This window comes from Phoenix dactylifera, chromosome 15 (genome assembly GCF_051530095.1).
Source record: "Phoenix dactylifera cultivar Ajwa chromosome 15, Ajwa_hap1_PhDact_Kaust_v1.1, whole genome shotgun sequence".
Lineage (NCBI taxonomy): Eukaryota > Viridiplantae > Streptophyta > Magnoliopsida > Arecales > Arecaceae > Phoenix > Phoenix dactylifera.
The window spans coordinates 21,698,282-21,719,114 of record NC_143204.1 but is presented as its reverse complement, the minus strand read 5'-3'; the positions used below and the strand labels follow the sequence as shown (position 1 = coordinate 21,719,114).

General features: G+C 37.1%; 1 protein-coding gene across 5 annotated transcripts; it reads left to right on the top strand.

The window, feature by feature from the left end:
• The first annotated feature begins 1,970 nt into the window (after positions 1-1,970).
• LOC103716401 (putative apyrase 6) lies at positions 1,971-19,083 on the top strand. Of its 5 annotated transcripts, XR_015973398.1 has the most exons (10): positions 1,971-2,858; positions 4,212-4,324; positions 7,908-8,015; positions 10,098-10,152; positions 14,589-14,780; positions 16,885-16,982; positions 17,204-17,400; positions 18,522-18,619; positions 18,730-18,824; positions 18,935-19,083. XR_015973398.1 is itself a non-coding variant. In XM_088711226.1 (9 exons), exons 1-9 carry the CDS (start codon positions 2,261-2,263, stop codon positions 18,948-18,950), a joined length of 1,680 nt encoding a protein of 559 aa, XP_088567352.1. In that variant the 5' UTR covers positions 1,971-2,260; the 3' UTR covers positions 18,951-19,083. The 5 variants fall into 5 exon arrangements, 4 of the variants coding, with proteins under 4 accessions (XP_088567352.1, XP_008802603.3, XP_088567355.1 ...); XM_088711226.1 differs by having other exon boundaries at positions 18,522-18,824; XM_008804381.5 differs by having other exon boundaries at positions 18,730-18,962.
• Positions 19,084-20,833: the final 1,750 nt, after the last annotated feature.

The window sequence follows — 20,833 nt, the reverse complement described above, 5'->3', positions numbered from 1 at the left end:
TTGTGAACTAGACCACTTTAAAATTTCAAAATTTTCAAACATCAAAAATCAGCCAAATCTCTCTTTTTTGTTTTAAACCAAAAAAGAAAAAAAACTTAGGCCCCATTTAGTATGGCTTTTGAAGGGCCAAAAAGCAGTTCTTGAAAGGCAGGAAGCTCTTTTAGATGATTTTGAGATGTTTGGTAAAAATTTTGAAATAACTTTCTTACTCTTCCAAAAGCTAAAAGTTCTAATAAGAAAAACTCTAATCTGGAGCTTTTAGGCAAAAGCTTTGCTCGAGATGTGTAGGAAAGTTTTTTTTTTGGGATAAAAGTTTACCTGAGAAACTTAGTTTTGTTCCCTACAATAGAATTTTTCAAAAAAATTAAAAATAATTTATAAGCTAACAATACTTTATAATACTAGTTTTTGAAAGCATAATATTATAATAATATTATATTATATTAGATTATTGTACAATATATTATGATCATCAACATTATTATATTATAATAATATTTATGAAGAAAATATAAGATATAATTATATCAAATATGATTATATTATAAAATTATTATATTCTTATAAAGATTAAAAATATTTATATTAGTATTAAAATAAATAATTTATAATATTAATTTTTGATCATATAAATAGTTATATAATTTAAAATACAATATAAAATACCCTTATAAACAATTTTTTTGCATGTTTATCCGTTAAGGATATTTTCGTTGTTTTAATTTTAAACTGCTAACTTTCTACGTCAGATGACATATTACATGGATACATACAGAAAAAAAAAGAAAAAAAGAAGAATATACATACAAACAAGTGTTTGATAAGGATACATGCAAATATTAATTTTAAAAATATATGAATATAAACTCTAATATTTAGAAGAATATATATATATATATATATATATATATATATATATATATTTAATAACATCTCTTTATATATGTTTATTGTCCAAGATACAGCCACTACAATATCCCAATTGAACATTTAGTGTTTATATGAGTTTTTTTTGCATGCATATGCTCATAAGTATTGAATTTTGCATGAATATCTTTTTAAAATTGATATTTGCATGAATATCAATTTTAGAAAGGTATTTATACAAAATTCGGTATGAAAAGGGTATCTATGTAAAAACGCCCCATTTATGTTCACCGCAAATCTCATTCAAGGCACTCTCCTATAAGAATTTTCTAACCTTTCCTTGGTCACCATGTAAAACTTAAAAAATAAAATTATTTATTTTTTTTTTTTTGCTGAAAACGGGTTCTCATACAGTACGTGTACGAATACACCCAATAAAGTCAAAAAACACTAGCTCACGGAGAGCCAGTGGCAACTCTCCCTCCCCCAACCAAAAGGTGTACCCTGAATGATGAGCCGCGAAGGCAGCCACCTAGTCAGCTGCCCAATTGGCTTCTCTGAATACATGCTTGGCCTGGATGGCCACCCCAACCCCACACATCATCCCAATATCCCGAACCAAGGGGTGGTCTAAGCCCTCACCCCTCAGCCTCGCCCGGATCCAGCTGATGACTGTAGCCGAGTCGCCCTCCAAGACAATCGATCCAGCCTGCAGTACCTGCCTCGCACATCGAATACCTGCCCAGGCAGCTCGTAGCTCTGCCTCGGGAACTGATGTGCCGAATAACTGACAGCCACCTGCTGCCACCACTCTGGAGTGCGGGTCCCGTATCACAAAACCCGCACCACCTCGCGAACCTCCATCCAGGACCGATCCGTCGAAGTTGACCTTGAGGAAACTCGGGGATGGGGGCTCCCAGGTGAAGAACACCAGCTGAGGAGCTGCCGAAGCAGGGAAGGAACCCCAGGTGTCCCGAGCTGTCAGAGGTCTATCTGAAGAGGGGTTGAACTCCAATGCCTGTACTCGCGCGAGCTCTGCAACGAACCTCGGTGACACCCTGAAAAATAAAATTATTCGTGGATCCTTATTCCAAACAAAAATTAGTTTCAGAACCCATCGACATTGTAGTTCATCGGGGCTGCCTCCATCGCCCACGTACTCGAATCTCGAGTTGCCGGAGCAATAAAGCCATCGATTCCGGCCCCTACAAAGCAGAAAAGCCCAAGATTCTTCCCCCCCGCCGGCCACGGCGGCGCATGGTGAGCAGGGCGGCGCCGGCGAGGGGGCCAAACCCTAGAAGAACCCCAACACCTCCCCCTCCTCCCGTCGCCCCCCAAAACCCTAGAATTCCCGACGATCAAACCCTAGATCTCAATCTCGCCCCGTAGTTTGATGCGCCGATCGAATGCCCGGCCCCCGGCAATCGATCCCGACTCGGCCAGCAGCATGGACGCGCCCAAGCCCCAGCTCCGCCCTCCCCCCGCCCGCCTCTCCTTCGCACCCCGGATCTATTCCCAGGGCCCCAAGAACCACCGCACCGGCATCCGGTTCTTCCTCGCCGCGGCAGCCGCCGCGGCCGTGCTCCTCGGCCTCTTTCACGTATCGAGGATCTCCGGCTCTTCGAAATTCGGGATTATTATAGATGGCGGGAGTACCGGGACTCGGATCCATGTCTTCAGGTATTCCAACAGGCGGGGGGCGATGCCAGTGCTCGATTTTGGGGTGATGGCGTCGATGAAGGTGAGCCCGGGGCTCTCGGCTTACTCGGGGAATCCGGAGGGCGCGAGGAGATCGCTGGTGGAGCTGCTGGAATTTGGGAAGGGGAGAGTGCCGAGGAATCAGTGGGGCGAGACCGAAATTAGGCTCATGGCCACGGCAGGCTTGCGGTTGCTTGATGTTGGGGTTGCGGAGAGGATTTTGGACTCTTGCCGGAAAGTTCTGAGGTCGTCCGTATTTCAATTCCAGGATGATTGGGCCACTGTGATCTCAGGCAGGTGATTTATATCTCAGTTTCTTTTCAACTTTGTTTTAGGATGCTGTTTTTTTCCAGTGTTAACGATGAGAAAGGTCAGCCGGAAGTTCTTAAAAATTTAGATTTTGAATTTGTGATGCTGGTTTTTGAATGTTGGTATCAGAATGCACCACTTTTTGGCTATAACAATATAAGTGCTTTAGATGCTTGTATGAGTAACGTAAATGGGTTGTTGGATGGAGGTTTACGATGGTTCACTACTGCCCATTATGTCCTTTTGGAGTTAAGTGGTGCTTGTAAGCTGTAGCTGTTAAAGTGAAAATGAGTATAATTTCATCTTCAAGTAGTGTTATGGTGCTAGAAAGAGACCAAATCATTCCTATTATCTCAATTGCTGGAGATGCTTCAGATTTCAACAATTGCGGACAATTTCCTTTTTGAGCTATCATGTACATGAGCTTACCTCTGACATCCTTGGGTAATTTGCGGTGTAAGCATCCCATGTTCCATAACTTGTCCGGACCAGGCAGTTGGAGCTCAGTTTCAATTTTGAGAGAGCCAAATTCTGAGTTTCACAGCTTCCCTTTAGTTTTAGCAGTTTCAGCCAAAAAACTGAAAGTTTCAAAAACAGTAAAGTTTGAGGAAATATTAAAAAATAAAAAAAATGAGTCAAGAAACTACATGTTTGAAAATTTATCAATTTTCTTTGATCAATAGGCATACAGTTTAAGTGGTCTTATGCTGAAATAACCAAAATATAATATTTTTCTTTAAAAGTCCAAAACCATGTTTCACATTATCTGTATGTTATATATCAGTGTATAATTTGATTACAATCTAATGCATAAGAAATACTTCTATGAGATTTAAGATTAGAATGGTCTAACTTATTTTAAAAATTGCTTGATTTTTCTAATGCAAATTCAGTATTACAACATTTCCAAATCTTGAAACTAGCAAATTCAGTTTAATTTTAAGAAAATGCTTCTGAGAAATTGACGAAATGAAGATGTGGCAAAAGAATGGCACAGATCACTGACATACAGTAGATTTGACCTTTTTGGTCAAATTTGGGCTAGCCTTTCAGGTGAGACTCCAAAACCAACCCTTGTTTCAGGTTAGCTCCAGGCAAACCAAATTGTTTCATTATTGGTTTCAAAATTCAGCTGAAACTTTATGATCCTATCCTTTCATGTAGCCTTGGAATCAAGGTTAGCAAAATTCAATGAGACCAACCTTCCATTTGCTGAATTTCCTGCCTTGTTTACTTTGAGAAGTTAAGAATCTTCATTCACTTGAAGTTTAGTTGCTTTTCAGTGCTAGGCTGCTATCTACTTTATTACTCAACTGTGCATGGGAATATTGTTCCAGGATCTGATGAAGGCATCTATGCATGGGTTGCTGCAAACTATGCCTTGGGTTCTTTAGGAGGCGATCCAGAAAAAACTACTGGGATAGTTGAGCTTGGTGGGGCTTCAGCTCAGGTTTTCATTTTGCCCTTCGATATCTTCAGTGAATTTATCCATCTACATAAGGTCTCATCTTTCAAAAGTGATATTTCTGATCATCACTATTAGTTAATGTGACTTGATTTGTTTATCTGGAAAATATCTTTGAATTTTTCTATACAACTAATAATTTTTCTTTTTTTATAAATGATTAATTGCTGCAATAAAGAAGGATTAGGTTCTACAAATAGTAATAAAATAAACTGGATAAATTAAAGAACATGACCTAAATTTTTTTATTTGTAAAATATCCTTTTAGTGGAAAGTAGGCATGGAGGATCTTTTTTTATCTTTAAAAAAAAAACAGATAGATTTTTTGGCACTGATTTTCCATCCTCTTGCAAGTGGCTGGAGCACCATATTGTTGTCAGTATTGTGGTGCAATATATGACTTCTAGGTTACTAAGTTCACCTTTGCCGAAATCAAAGTTGCATCATATCTTCGTATGGCATATCAATTTTGAGAAATGTTTTTCTTTTGCATGATTCATACCTTTCTTAGTCCACCTTCTTTTTTGAAGCTGAACTTGCATCATATCTTGGTATGGCATATGAAAATTAATTTTTCTTTTTATCTCATCTCACTAGGCCTTTTTACTAGGTCAAGTCTATCGATTCTATTATTTCTTCTTTTCCAAAATTCCATTGTATTCTAAAACTATTTATAAAATAAATATCAGTGGAAAATTATCACATTCCAGTATAGCTCTTTGTTTTATAAGTTGTGCCTTAGAGATAGTTGCAATCCCCTTGTCTTTCTTCCCTTTTGCATAGACTTGTTCCTAGTAAAATATTGGAGGATTGCTACTTGGTTGCATGAGCGGGAACTAGATAACCAAGTAGGTAAGTTTAACCATCTAGGTTTAATCTCAAGCCACAATGCGCTTTTCTTGTCCAGAGATGCCTTCTGTATGTGACTTAGTACCGATTCCAAAGGATTTACATTAGGTTAAAAATTGGTTATATTACATTCCCGAATTTAATGGATTATTTCTAAAGTTACCCCTTCTAAGAGAGATATGGCTTAGTGGTTAATATACAATAACAATGTTACCTCTTCTTGCTTCCTAAAACAATTAAGTTGCTGTAATTTTATGTAATTAAAAACAGATGAGATGAAACCCTAGTAATTGTGGCAGTAACAATCTGATTAAGAATTAAGATACCTACTAATAGAACCTACTTCGTAGACTCTGATCAATGGGGATTGATACTTTGAAGGGGTTTAATAATGATTTACTTAGAACGGTGTGGATCTTATTTGTAAGAAATTATGGATACTTGCTGGTGGTTAATATTGCATCACTTTGTGGTACTGATTCTGGGGAGAGAGACTAGATTTCTTCTGCTAAAGCCTTCTTGGGTGTTCAGGGTTCTTTTAGATATGTGGATACATATTCAAAATCAGCTCAACTTGGGTAGATAAGTAATCATAGATTCATAGGTTCATATCAGGTTTGTTCTTTGGCATGGGGGTTTTCTTTTAGGGTCTATTTACCTATGCTCTTTTAAGTTTCCATTAGATGGTTTGTAATTTGTTCTTTAAGAGTCTCTAGGAGTTTGATCTAGGCTTTGTTGTTTAGTAGGAATAATTAGAGTTAAAGATGGGAAAGTTCTTTTGCCTTTTGGATACACTATAGTAGAGGAAGTTTTATAAGAAAATTCGATCCTTAAAGGTGTTCATATGAGCAGTGCATTAATTCTTTTTTTAACTTTTCTTTCCTTAATGCTCTTTCTCTTTGTCCCACACCAAAATTAGGATCAAGCTGGGAAATTTTTCACCACTTCTAAGTATTATCTTTGTTAGAATCTTGTAGTAATCTGTTCATTTTGCCTACTGGAAAACTATCTTAACATGTCATAGGTGGCTATACTTTCAATTTATGCACATTACAATAGCTGATAGCTTCCTCTTTTTTTCTATCAAGAAGATTCTTTGGTGGATCAGTCTTTTGGCCATTGTTTGTGGATACTATATAATTAATGAATGTGCAAACTACCGAGATTAATTAAATAGTATGGTGTCAATGAAATTGTTTACTAACCAATTGGATGCATGCAAATAATGTGTGTTTATTAGGGTCCACATTGATGGGCTGTATGTATTGCAATGCTGTCATACAGTTGACACAGTTCTCTATGTCACCATATCCAACATTTTGTGGTTTCAAAGCACCTAGACCAGATGAGTATCATTTTAGGTTCAAACTTATAAAGAAATTCAAAAATGCCAACTAAATTAAGAAAAATCTGGAAAAAAAAAAACATAACCATAACTATCAATCCTAGACCCAATTATTTGGGGTCAGCTAACCAAATTAAAGGAAAGGTGAAAAAATTAAATCATTCAAGAGTACTAAATAGCACAGATTCCATAATTATATATTATACTGTTTAAGACCTTTAGATGTATTCTTTCAATAGCTTCACTTTCACATTGAAACAATTCAAAGATTGTTTTTAAAAATAAAATTGTTTAAAAGTTTATGTTTATAGTGCACTATATTACTATTACCTTTAACTTATGATGATAGATGTCTAAAATTGAGTTCTAGGATAGCTAGACCTATGCCATTACTTTTCCTGTGAATCTCTGTAGTCTAACATCATAGTGCTTTCAGATGTTCTGAAAACCTGGAAAGTCTAAGTCTTGTATAGAGAAAATGCTTCCAAAAATTTGATGAAGGAAGCATAGATTTAAAACAAACAAGTAACAACCATGCATATATCAAATCTAGGCTTTTAACTTTGAGACAAACCCTACTTGTAGATTGGATTATTGGTTTGGGTTTGGAGGTGTAGGTGAAACTTTGAACTATTTGTGTTATACGAGTATAAAACATGTCTACCAAGGCACTTACGACATGTTTGGTTAGGGAGAGTTGGACTCTGGAATGGGAATGAGAATGAGTGACTACCATTCCAGCTGTGTGGTTGGACGGAGTCCCATTCCCATTTCGATTTTAGAAGAAAATGGGAATGCTCCAATCCCCCAAAACCCAATCCCTACTCTCTCCTAGTATTCAAATTTCATTCTGATTCTGGTCACGAACCAAACACGCCGAGGGATATGGCTATTTCGATTTTTATTCCAATCCATTCCGATTCCTGTTGCGAACCAAATACGCCCTTATTTCTGTGTCTTTATGTTCATTGGCACCCCAAATTTGCTTATATGGAAAGTCGATACATGCAAACCATCCGTGATCTAGTAGTCAATGAGGCATACCTAGAGTTTTCAATAAAACCAGAAAATATTTTCTAGTGGATTCATTGCTTGTGCCAATCTTGGTGATGTCTTTGTTGGTCATGATGATCATTTTTATCTTAATTTTCTGTTATTTGAGGATATTGCAATTACTGATTAGCCACTTTATATGGTTATGCTAATTTGTAGTTCTTAAGATAGCTGTTCTTCACTGGGGCTTATATTTTTTCTTCATATCTAACTTTCCTGTACATAACTTTATGTTGCAAGTGCATTGTTATAATGTTCAATATTAAGATTATTGCCTTTATTTAATCTACTTGATTTATGATTAACTCTCCTTCATGTTAGGTAACATTTGTTTCAAGTGAACCTCTGCCTCCAGAGTTCTCGCATGTGCTTAAGTTTAGGGAAACCACATACAATCTGTATAGCCACAGCTTTCTCCATCTTGGTCAGGTGATTTTTCTTCCAAGTGAATTAAGTACCGTCAGGCTAAAGCTTTGTGCACATTGAGCATTCTGTGTATTTGCATATTGCATTCACCCTACTACTGTACCATAGGTCCACTGTAGCTTAATCTGTTTCTCATATAAATTCATTATCTGAGGGTGCCAACTGTTTGAGTTGGTAAAAGTCACCATGTGTTGGATACCAGTGACCTGGCTTTATTCCCGCCCTCACCTTGATTTAGGCAGGGCTTCCTCATAAGTAAATGTTAATTCATCATGTATAGTAGTTTGTTGTTAGGAGAAAAGCTGACGTAGTAAAACTTAGATAATGCTTTAAAATTGTGTTGCAACAAATTGAAAGCCTTCAATGATCAAATTAGCTGTAGGAATTAGGACATATGAGACAATCTTGGGGCAATTAATCATTTCTGGTTTGGGGGGGGGGACTTGATGTGACTAGAAAAGAATAAACACTACTTGCAACAATGGAAGCAAGAAAGGCACTCATGATTAAATCTGAGACTTAAACCAAATCTATTCACATTCTTGTGTCTTTCATTTGCAAAAAGATTCGAAAATTTATCTCATACTCAGGGAACTCATCATGTAAAGCAATTCTTGTACATGTCTTGCAAAGTAAGGAATTTAATTTGATGATAATCAACTTGGAATTGTTGATAAATGAATCAAATTTGGTCCTCACACTTCAATTTTTTCCATGGTTGCTCATACCGTTGAAAGAGGATGGTACCACTGGTATTATACCATTCCGACAGAAAACTGGTACTGTTACGGGCCTGGAGATGTTGAAACCGATTGGACTGGTATATACCAACCGTACTGGTCTTTACTGGTTGCTTTTGTTTCATTCTGGTTCTTGTAGTCTTGGTACTAGTACTGTATTGATACTTTATCATTCCAATTGAAAACCAATATACGGTTTGGAGCCAGCATTTAAGACATTGATCTTTCCCCTATGTTATTTTTGTGTTTTCATGATATGAAATAGCCAACCAAGGATGTAGAAGATGCACATAGATGTGTGCCATCTGTTTTTGAACAAGAATAAGAAGTGTCTATTTACCCAACAATGGATCAAGAAGTCTTGATAGGCTTCCACTTTAAGAACTTCAGGGTACATCATCAGCAAGGCTTTGCTAGAGTCAAATTCACAGCAAGAAGCATTATTAGAATCTTTAGTTTTACTGCTCGGTAATTAATAGATTATCAAAAGCCTACATTTTTTCCTTCGTGTGAAGCTGGTTTGTTGAGGTAAACCTAATATTACAGCAAATTTTAAACATCAAAGGGATGATTTTATATCATACTGAATAGTTTAATATAACTCAGAACAATACTGTGGCACTCTTGTCTCCAAACACAGGTTAGAGACTTCTCCATCCAAAAAAATCAAGTCAATTAGGCTATATGTCTCAGTTCCTGGGTTTTATATGGCTGGATCTCTGATGCAACTTTATAAGTTACCATATTTTCTGGGGAATTGTCAACCATCTTAATAACTATATAGCCATGTGCAAATCCAATTCATGTGATTTTAGATGAATTGGAGATCATTGATCACATGTCTCATCCAAATGGTCCGGTTCTAAAATTATTTGTATATTCTACAATGCAGTGATTTTTTTCACAATTTTCCACATTGAAACCAATAGCTTCTATGTACTGGGTTGTGATGTCTTGGCTCCCTCCATTTAAGTCTCTTGTTTACAAATTCACTTCCAACTTGTGAGGTTCAGCTTATCCTTATTTGTTTGAGTGGCACAGACTATATCTTTAATTGTGTGTATGTTCTAAAGTAGATTTGTGTGTTTTCAGCGCCAGCAAAGCATCTAAAAGATCTTATGGAGTTTCACTCTGCTGTTCTTGAAATTATGTTTCTTCACGGATTTGCAACTCAGTGTCACTCTATGTGACTATGATTCATTTAAATCTTCTGGATGGACATTACTAACCCATAATTTTATCCACTCAGTCAGTAGTACAATATGTCTATGTTTGAATTATATACCTTATGTATCTTCATCAAAATCTCATATTTGGTAGTGTTATAATTTGTGTCATTCTACAGAATGTGGCATACGAGGCACTTCATGAATTGCTTAGCTCAAGAGTCCTGAAATCATGTAAGTTGTTTCTTTTCTTTCTGTTTTTTGGGAGAAAGATGTAAGCTGTTTCTTCGTTTGGTATTATTCTCAATAAAAGTTAAATGAAATTGGTTCATTGGCTGCACGAGCAACTATGGATGACCAATTTTTGTATTTAATTATTTTTCTCTTGTTCTTAATTGTTCAAATAAATTTTATATAATATTGCTTAATGTCTGGGCTCAATAGTTCAATTTTAAAGCTGTGCCTCCTTGATAATTCTAAAATGGCTATTATGATTTACAAAAATAAATAAAATTACCAGAAGCTGTAACTTTTGAAGAAATAGTTTCCGTATTGGAGTTTCTCATATGGCATGACTCACACTTCACAATGGTAGTGTGACTGATTAAATTGCTGAAGTGATTAGCTGGCCTTGGGATAAAATTCTGGTTAATTAGAATGAATGGGTGCTTTTCTTTGTTGGAGGAATTTGAACTTCTGATTGCCCTTATGAGTATAGATATAGTTCAAAAACATCAGCAAATTAGGTTACGCATTGAGCTAATAAGAATGAGAAAAATATCTGTAGTTGGAAATGGATCCTTATGTTTGATGCTGTTTGGTTGCAGCCAGTGAAAGAATTGTGCGGTTGTAAGTACTCACTAGGTTACCAAATTTAAATCTTTGTGAACTCTTGGTAGTCATAATCATTGCTACATGGTGTACATGGTTTTGCCACCTGAAACTTGCATGTTTTAGTACAGAATACCCACGTATTTGTCCAGTTTAACATAATGACCCTTATTAGTTCCAATATGGATTGTCGGATATTGTTTATATAGTCGAGTCTACCTTCTCTAGATACAGAGGAGAAAATAGCTATACATTTTGACGATGTGTGAAGAGGGGCAGCGGGTCTTGAGGTAGCAGTGGACATGTGTGTGTATACATGTGAATGCATGTATATGTGTTCGTTAGCACTTTTGCATGTGTGCATGTGCATGGGCATGAAAAGTTGTTCATGGATGAGAAGATTGTATATGGACCAGAATGTCTGATAAACCACCAGCTTACTTTATGTATGTTAGAGTAGCTTATGCCCTAAAAGCCATTTGTTTTTTATTTTAAACATTGGTTGGAATATAACATAGATATTTCATTTGCATGATCAATAAACAATATTGGGTATGTGTCGCATATTGGCTTTACAGCTAGAAAACGGTCCATGAGTGCTCTGGGAGAGTTATCCAAGTGATCTGAGTCTTCACCATGGGGAGGATTGGAATTTTTAAGCATTTGAAATATGTTCATAGCAACATGTATGGTTGGGCTTCACTCCCATATGGTTGTTTAAGTGTACCGTGACTACGTGAGGTTCCTCCTCCATCGAGGTGTGTGATGTTGCACCGGCACTCAGGTCCATTATCACACTACATGGTCAATACCAAATTACCAATAATCCACCTCTAAAATCATTATCAAGATTGAGGTGTGAACCAGGTGAGTAGCTTGTAAATAGTCCCTTGACCTGAAGGCAGGATACCTTGTTGCATTCTGAGAATTAGTAAATTTGGGGCCAAACCCATATATCATTCATGATATCTTGGATTATATCCTTGATACAAAGCACACTGGTTTCTTGGGCTCATGTGGGAGTGAGGATCAAGGTATCCAACGTGGGAACCGTCATAAGGCATTGTACACATCGAGACAGAGACTTGAACAAACATGGGAGTTTTGGAGGTTTGAAAAATAATTAATTGATTAGCAAGGCTATTTTACTTCATAATTAATTATTTTGCAAAAAGTTTCATGCAAACAATTTTCTCTAAAATGTGTTTGACATTATTCAAGGCCCTAATAGATCAAGAAATCTCATGACTAAGGGTTTGATAGTCCATATGCTCTTAATGGTCATTCAATGACCCCGAATTGCAGCATATGACTTATGCAAGAATAGAGAGACCACTGGTTTCATCCTAGCTCATCAGGAGTTTGATAATGTGATATGGGCACCACATCCCATGTTAGTCCATATTGCTGATATATGACTATGGACCGGAAGGGCAGGATTTTGGTAAAGTAAGGAACCTAAGTTGACCAGTCTCAGTATTGTATCTAGCATGTGCGAGCTATCTATGGTTATCAATTAGAACAGTATTGTAATTAATTATTCTTTTAGTTATTAACTAATTGTAAATTCTGATTAGAGCCTTAATGGACATTTAAATTGGGTCTAGCTGAGCCCAATTAGATCGGTCAAGTCCAGTCAAGCAAGGCTTGGACTTTGACCAAGATTAATCCTAGTTAGACAAGGTTTAGAGGAAATGGGGGTGGCCCTTTCCCAAGCGTGCTGCCTCTCCCGTTTTCTCCTCTATGTAGAGAAGCCGAACTCCGTGTAGGGATTTCGAGTCCTAAGAGGAGAGGCACCCAAGTAAGGGACACTTCCCTTCTCTAGTGTCCTAGTTGAACTAGGACATTGACTTGGCACCCCAAGTTATGGGACGCCACCAAGCCCTAGGCTATCACTATATAATCCAACAGTAAGGGAAGACAAAGGGTATGATGTTACATGGGAAATTCATGAGGGAAAAAGAAAAGAGAGGGGATGGCATACTCCAAGAAAAAGAGAGAAAGAACTATTCCTTGTGTCGAAGCATCCCCTTCGCTTGCATTTAGCTGGATTTTGGAGGCCAAGAAAGTCTTCAAGGATCATGCATGTGGACCGATATGGCTCCAGATAGTAAACCTTTGAGGATCATGTGCTTTCACAGTCTTAGCATCTCCTAGAATGATAAATTCAACTTCAGAATCACATTATGGCACGATAAAGTTTCTTTAAACCCTCTAATTACATTCTTATGTAGTGATATATCATGAACAAGGTGCTAAACTTCCACTCTGTTTTTCTTGATGTATTTCCATATCCATCAATATACTCTAGGGAGGAATTATCAATGCTTGCAATGCCCATGTATCACAAATAGGACAGGACGAAAGAATCAAGAGATAGCTTGGATGAGTAGGATGCATTTGACTTATGAAATGAAAGGGGTACTAATTTGTTTAGGTAGGGATCAGAGAGTATATGGAGAAAAGGTAGATCATATGAGAGGGCATTTGGAAGAAGGTAGAGATCTGATCATGATAAGAGATGCAACATTTAACTTTGCTATGACTTCTAATCTAGTAGTAGCAACTGCATAAGGAAAGATTATTGTTTATTAAACCCCAAGAGTGCATCAAGCTTGTCATGTAATCTTTCAACTATGCAAGCAACCCTGCACTTAACGTTACTATATGTCATCAACCTGTAAATAGTATATGCTCCATACGTGGACTGTATACGACATTGTACATTATACTAAAAAACTCAAGTTTTTTAGTTGGTTTATTGGGGCCTTGTGCTCACTTTGTGAACCTGAAGAAGCAATTTCAGAGTATGATGGAGGATGTGTCCTTTAGCAAATCAGGCAATAAGGTTTGTTCATCATCTATTTATATATTGTAGATTTATGGACTTTGTAATGGAATAAACTTGGGAGTTATTTAGCGGTTTTTGGGTGAGAGCAAACTTAATTTTAGTCGGAGGTTGAGTCGCTTTACTTATGTTGGGGCAAGTTTCTTAAGGCAAAGAAGTGGGGAATTATTGTTCTTTTTCTGTATGGTGGGCTAATTAGAGAGAGAAATATCCCTTTTTTAAAAGATGTCTAAGAATGGTGACAGCAAATCTCTTTACAGGATGGTATACTTCTAGGTCTAAAAAATGTAAGTTTGGATTTCATTATTTTATTATTTTTTGACTTCATCTTCAAGTTATTTCCCCTTTCAGTGATTGAAGAAAAAAATTCAGTGGGACTTTGTTGAAACAACCCTGTTAGGCATAGGTGCCAGTTTTCATTTTCTGTTTTTTGTTTTCAAAATCAGAATAATTGATGCTTAAAAATTGTTTGGTAGGTGAGTTTATGTTCCCAATTTTTTAAAACTATTGTCTAGTTTTTTTTGAAAACTAGAAAATGGTTCTCTTTTACCCTCGCTGCTGGCCTGCCACCAGTGTCGCCACCACCACCATCATCATCCCTGCGGCTGCCACTGGTACCATCCAATGCCTATCAAACAGGATTCAGGTTCACTTTGCCCAAAGAAAAAACAAAAACTAGGTTTCAGTTTTTAACAAATCTGAAAATGAAAACAGGCTACCATGCCAAATGCTACCTAAGGAAATTATTAACCAAAATGCATGCGCTGATAAATAAAATTACAAGAACAAGCCGTATGCAGTTAGCATGCCAATAGAAAAACATGATGCATCTTATTAACCATTGTTACTGTGGTTACTGTTGGCAAAGAAGGAATTTGCAGCTGTATAAGTATGATATGTTCAGATACACTAAATTTTATGAGGTTCAAACCAGGTCTCTGTAGATATGTTCCGATGCAATTTAAAATCTTGGCACATTTTTCCAATGCAGCTGCAGAATCTGGCCAGGAGCCAATATATAGAGATCCTTGCACTCCTAGAGGACATTCGCATAGTGTGGAATTACTGAAACTTTCTGCTGGTGATCTCAATTCAAAGACTGAATATCGGCCTGTGGCCCATGCAACTGGTAACTTTTCTGAGTGTAGATTGGCTTCATTGGAGCTGCTACAGAAAGAAAAAGGTAGCATATGTTCTCTTGTTGCCTTCAGCACTACAAGTGCTTATGTTGTTTCTTTATTTCTTTTCTCCTTATTGTGTATAACTATGTGCTTTTAATAATCGATCATGAATTGCCTTTTCTTCTAAGGGTATATTTGGTTCCAAGGAAATTCATAAAGAAAGAAAAAGAAAATTAAGACTTTTCTATGAAAATATAAAATTTTTCTAGGAAACTAGTTATAAGTTTCCAAATTTGTTAGTTTCTAGTAATACAAATAAATGAAAAACTAGACTTTCCAAGAAAAATGAGTTTGCCACATAGTTTTCATTGCATCCAGACATATGCTAAATTTGTCATCATTCCTTACCATTCCTTTGTCAGAAATATTAGCTTTTACCACCTTACACATGAGATTCGCATGTTCTTTCAACTTATGTGTTAGCATGCAGTTGATTCTTGATAACATGCCATGACTTGCTGGGCAACCTCATATGCAAGGCTCAGAATATCAGCACCAGTACCTATACTAGTCAGGTGTTAGTATAGTATTGGTATCGGAGTATAGTATTTGTATCGGTATGGAGTGCATTGTATGGTCACACAGTTTGGTACTTGGTGTCAACATAGAAAAGGTGACACCAACTACCATCTGTGTATGGTGTAGTACCATGAGCATACTAACTGCCAGTCCATGACTAGCACGGTATATTACGGCTAGTATAGACCAATAAAGCACTGTACCTCATTCCTTGATCATATGTGAAGTTTTGAAAACATATGCTACAGCTCTGTTCCACTCTTGAGCATATTGTTTTTATTCTTAAAATAAATAAACAACAGTTGGGGTAATATAGTCTTTGTAGGTGATGCAATCCATTTTAAACAAGCAAAATTCAGTGACATGGAGGATAGATATTTAGTTTTGACATCCACTATGAAGGTGTATGACCTGATAATAGAGTTTGTAGTATTTTGGACTACTTAAAGCATGCTATCTACTTCTTCCTACAGTAGAATCTTAAGATTAGCCTCATGGGTTTCCCAAAGCACACATCTCACTGGGGTTCACCTTTTCCATGTGAAAATCTTCAGACTTAGACATCCCATTTTACCCATTGCATTTGCAAGTGCCTATGTTGTTTGGTTTAAATCTCTGGTATGGGGGCATGCGCAATGCGTGCATCAAAATTAAGGTACTTGATAAATTCACTTGCCTCTATTGTCCAATGATTAGACTATCGTGTGCCACCCGCATGCCTGTCGTGGGTTGGCAAAGTATGAAGTCGCACTGTATTGTGCCATGTGGTACCACTGTGCCAAGGCTCAATGCAACAAAGTTAAAAAAATTCCGTTGTTGATAGACATGCACCAACACAAATTAACAGACTGGTTGGCATGATCCAGTGCTATGTACCTCCTGTGCTCTGCCTAGCCAGCTCCAGCGTGTACCATATGGTATGACCAATATGTATTGACACTTGAATTCTTGCCTTTTTTTTATATATTTCACTTTCTTTCATTGAAATATTTTTAAAACATTGCTAGGGAAGATACCACTTATAATTTGTCAAACTAACCTGTATTTTCAGTCCACAGTATCCATTCTAATATTAAATTGAAACTTCTCCAGTGCCTCTGTTGGTGTGGCTCCATTTCATGTGATTCCAATTTTTAGTTCCCAAAAACCCTTTCACATATTGTATGTTGCCCCACATGATATTTTTCTCAATCCTGCATGGCATTAAAACTGTTGATTAGAGCACGTGGCCATAGACCATAAGATTAAGTGTTCAAACCCACCCTCTGACTTTTTTTAAAAAAAATTTTAGAGGCATGTGCGTCAGGGGTCATACTCTACTAGTCATAAACTCTAGCACCCTGCTATCTAGGATCAGCTTTACCCTTACCGGTACCTTACGGGTATGATCTGGTAATGCCAGTATGGATCAGTAGTCAGTATACACCGGCCTATATGTCGTTGAAACAGATAATTTTTTTTTAATATCTCCAAACTTATAGGCAAATATCTCTGCTAGTCCGTTTAAAATGATTCTATCCTTGTGTAAAAGTTTTTCTTGCATCATAATTTAGTTAACAGATTGCTTGATCTTCTGGCTACATACAGATAAATGCTTGCATCAAAGCTGCGACTTGGGATCAGCATTCATACCTAAATTGCATGGGAAATTGTTGGCAACTGAGAATTTCTTTTACACAGCAAAGGTGAATTCTATTGTGCCTTTTTGCATTTCTCTTGAGCAGCTATATAATCTGTTCTATGTCGAGGGAGGGCTATGTGTGCTATCAAATTCAACCAATACACTTGCTTGCAGGATATCTGCAAAATGTTCTTGAAGCTTATGTCACATAAAAACTTTGGTTTGCTTTGAATAAATTCCCTATATACCTTGTACTTCAATTTGTTATCTTCTACTGTTTGATAGTTCTTTGGTCTGGGTCCTACGTCATTTCTTTCTGATTTGATGTTGGCTGGGGAACAATTTTGCGGTGAAGATTGGTTAAAGCTAAAGAGCATTTATCATTCCGTGGATGAGGAAGATTTGTTGCGTTATTGTTTCTCTTCAGCATATATCATGGCCCTACTGCACGACAGTCTTGGAATTTCTCTGGACGAAAAAAGGTATGCCCTATGCGCATGTAATGTGAATGCTCGATTCAAATCCATTCTAGTTCATGGTAGAATGCAAAACAACAATTTTTCTCTATTTGACTTTACAAGTTGCTTGGATTTTATTTTTTTTGATTACCCTTCATATGATCTTCAACTTTTTAGCTGTCAGACAATACTAGTGAATATATTAGCTGAAAAGTGCTATTATGAGGTATTCTTTTATTGGCCCAGTTTTTACTGAGCTAAACAGACACTATGGTTTTATTTTGGCCAGCATTTGATGATAGCATGGACATTTAGGCTGCATTCGGTTTGGGATTAAAGGAGGGTTAATGGAATAATGACCTATGTAATCCATTGATTCTACTCTTAACACAACAAATGGTAGAAAAGTAACCAATTAATTGCGAGGATAGTGTGAACATTTAAAAGGTGTAAGGCTACTCTTTCGACCTATCCTGGAGTAAATTTTTCCACCCTGTTTGATGGAGTAATTTATTCTGGAGTAAAGTGGATTAGGAGTAAGCTAACCCATTTAATTTGGATGAGCTTATTCTGCAACCTGTTGCAGCCTTACGCTGTGTCTGATTAGTGGCTTAGATGGAATAAGACCCCTTTAAACTTCTTTCTCCAAGCTATTGTTGCCAAACACCTTTTAACCACCCACTTTTTTCCAGAGCAAGTAGACATTTAAACAAGTTCACAACAGCACCTTTCATGTAACCCTGAGCAAACTATTCCACCCTATAGCTTCCTCCAGGTTAAAGTAGGTTAGTCTATCCCATTTATTTGGGCTAATGTATTCGCAACCAAACAGGACCTTATCTTCTGTTTCAACCACCAAGAAAAGTGGCTTAGAAAATAAAGAACTCAGTCACATGTAATGGAAAGTTTGTTGTTTCCAAGAAAGGCAGATCTGAGGAAATAAATATTTTCAGTATCTGTCTGCAGTGCAATGTACTGTGGTGTTTGTGACTTTGTGTAGAAAAGAATTACTGATGTACAGATGTAGTCTGAGGCCAGTCATAGCAGTTAAGTTGGCAGGTGCTCCGGCTTTAAGTGCGTGCTACAAACCTGCTTCAGCTGTCTCTGAACCACTTGATGCATCTTCAGCTCTGTATTGTCTGCAGGATTGGATTTGCAAATCAGGTGGGTAATATCCCGCTCGACTGGGCATTGGGTGCCTTCATAATGCAGAAGATGCCAAGACAGAGTCCAGAACACTCAGGTTGGATCACTGCCATTGTCGGCAATGACTCATCAATTCTCTCTCTATTTGTTGTCCCTTCTGTGCTAATTATGGCAGCATGGACCGTGTCGAAATGGAGGAAACCACAGCTCAAGACCATATATGACTTGGAGAAAGGACGCTACATCATAAGACAGGTCAACACCGATGATATTTCTTGCAGCAGGGCTTCGAGTCACAAGAGGTAGATGGCCTCCATCTACATTGCTTCTGAATTTATATTTTAATTTATTTTAGTGCTCATTATGGTTCATCCTCGTCGTCATGCTATTATTTTTGTGCTGTATCTCACAGATTGCAAATTTTTTAAAAAAAAAGAAAAGAAGAAGAAAGAAAGGGGGAAAACTATAGTTGGGGTTTACATGCACCTCCTATTGTACTAACAGCAATATTACGATGGCCACGTCTTAACTTTAATTATGTTTTCCATTTTTAAAGTAAAACAGATTGGTTGGTTGAAGGTGAGATGTATGATATTTGAGATATTTCATTATAGTGGTCAAAAAAAAAAAACAATAGAACTAGATTTGCATTTAATTAGCGTCGCTCAAATGTTATGAGAAACTTGATGATCTCTACTCAATACCTCTAGCTCCGCACATTGTCAGACTTAATTGTAAAACCTTTGGAGAATAAAACATGAAAACATGAGTGATTTGGGCCACCAGCTAGCTAGAGTTCTTACTAATGAGCCTTCTAGGCTTAGCGATTACGTTGGAGCATTGAACTGGCGAAGCATCTAATCTTAAGTGATGGCTTAGGGATACCAAGCAAAAATCAACACAGCCTGTGCAAAATTGAACGTTCTCTGCTGTATATTTTAGATTGTTCCTTCTCATAAAGAAGTTGAGAAGGCAACTTAAAATGGGAACGGTCCTGAGAAAACTGACTGTTGAAGAAGTATGTTATAAACATTCTCAGTCTATGATAAGAATCTACTTTTAGAGGGTTCTTGAACAAATACGCCAAATCTTTGAAGATACAAGGAAGAGAAAGAGAACTCTAATTCTTGCTCAGGGAAGCATCCTGAGGAAACGTTGATCCCTTTTCTAAATCATCTGCTTGCAGTATACAATGGCCTATTTGAGCTTGATATGATACTAACTTAATTAGGAGTCCTACTGTGCTGTCTTGGAAACTCTTTACTGTTCATTTATTAGGAGTCAATTAAGGGGCCATTAGTGGTCCGATTTAACTTGTTTGATAAGAGTACAAATATAATGAGTGTGTGTGTGTATATATATGGTACTCATTTTTGATAGTTCTATGTCTATAAATTGTAAGAGCCCCATGGATAATGGAATCAGTGGAAAACTGCTTGAGCTTTTATTTATTTATTTATTTTGAAGCCCAATCCCTTCAAAGCGAGATCAAATTTCCTCTAGCACTATCTCAAGTAGTGCCAAAGCCTTTGACGGTTAACAAGGTTGTGCCCAATTCTGCTGGATATGAGCCCTCTCAGTTGAGGTTTGAAGAATATACCTTGGAATACTATGAAGTTCCCAAACCACAAATCCTGTCAATTTTGTCTATATCAAATCTAGGTTTATAGAGTCAGTTGCATTACCAGGTGGAACTAAGCTACATGAATCTGCCAATCCTGCCCAAATGGGCTACAGCTTCTCTTAAGCATAAAGAGCCGCTTTTCAACGGCTACTTGTCTTTGCGAGAAACTTCTACTAGCGGAGGAGGTCTTTCTACTGTAGCGTCATCAAACAAATATGTCTTATTTATTTTTTTTGTTAAAAAACATCTTTTACCAAAAATACTTCCTTCCCCCTTTCTCCCTTTCGGAAGGTAAGAAGGATGTTCCCATATAAACCGCAAACCAGCTGGCCTTGATGCTCTAATTTAACTGACTGCTATAATTCTAGTTTTTCTATTCTTTAATCAAAGATAACACTTTTAAAGTAGAAGCACCTTCGAGACATCTGGTTATCTTTATATCATCCAACACAAAGTGCTTTTGCAAACACTGAAGCTATCTCAATTTTTCTTGCGTTTTAAACATTAAACGATATCAAGGAACCAATTAGTCTAAACTTCCAACAAGAAACAAACTTGAATGTCTTCAAACAGAGACATAGACAACAAGGACGCTGCTTATTTGTCAATCATGATAAGATTTACCGGTAAGAGTATGAGATCATTTTTTGCTGACAAACATAGAAACTTACAATCTCACCGCCCCTT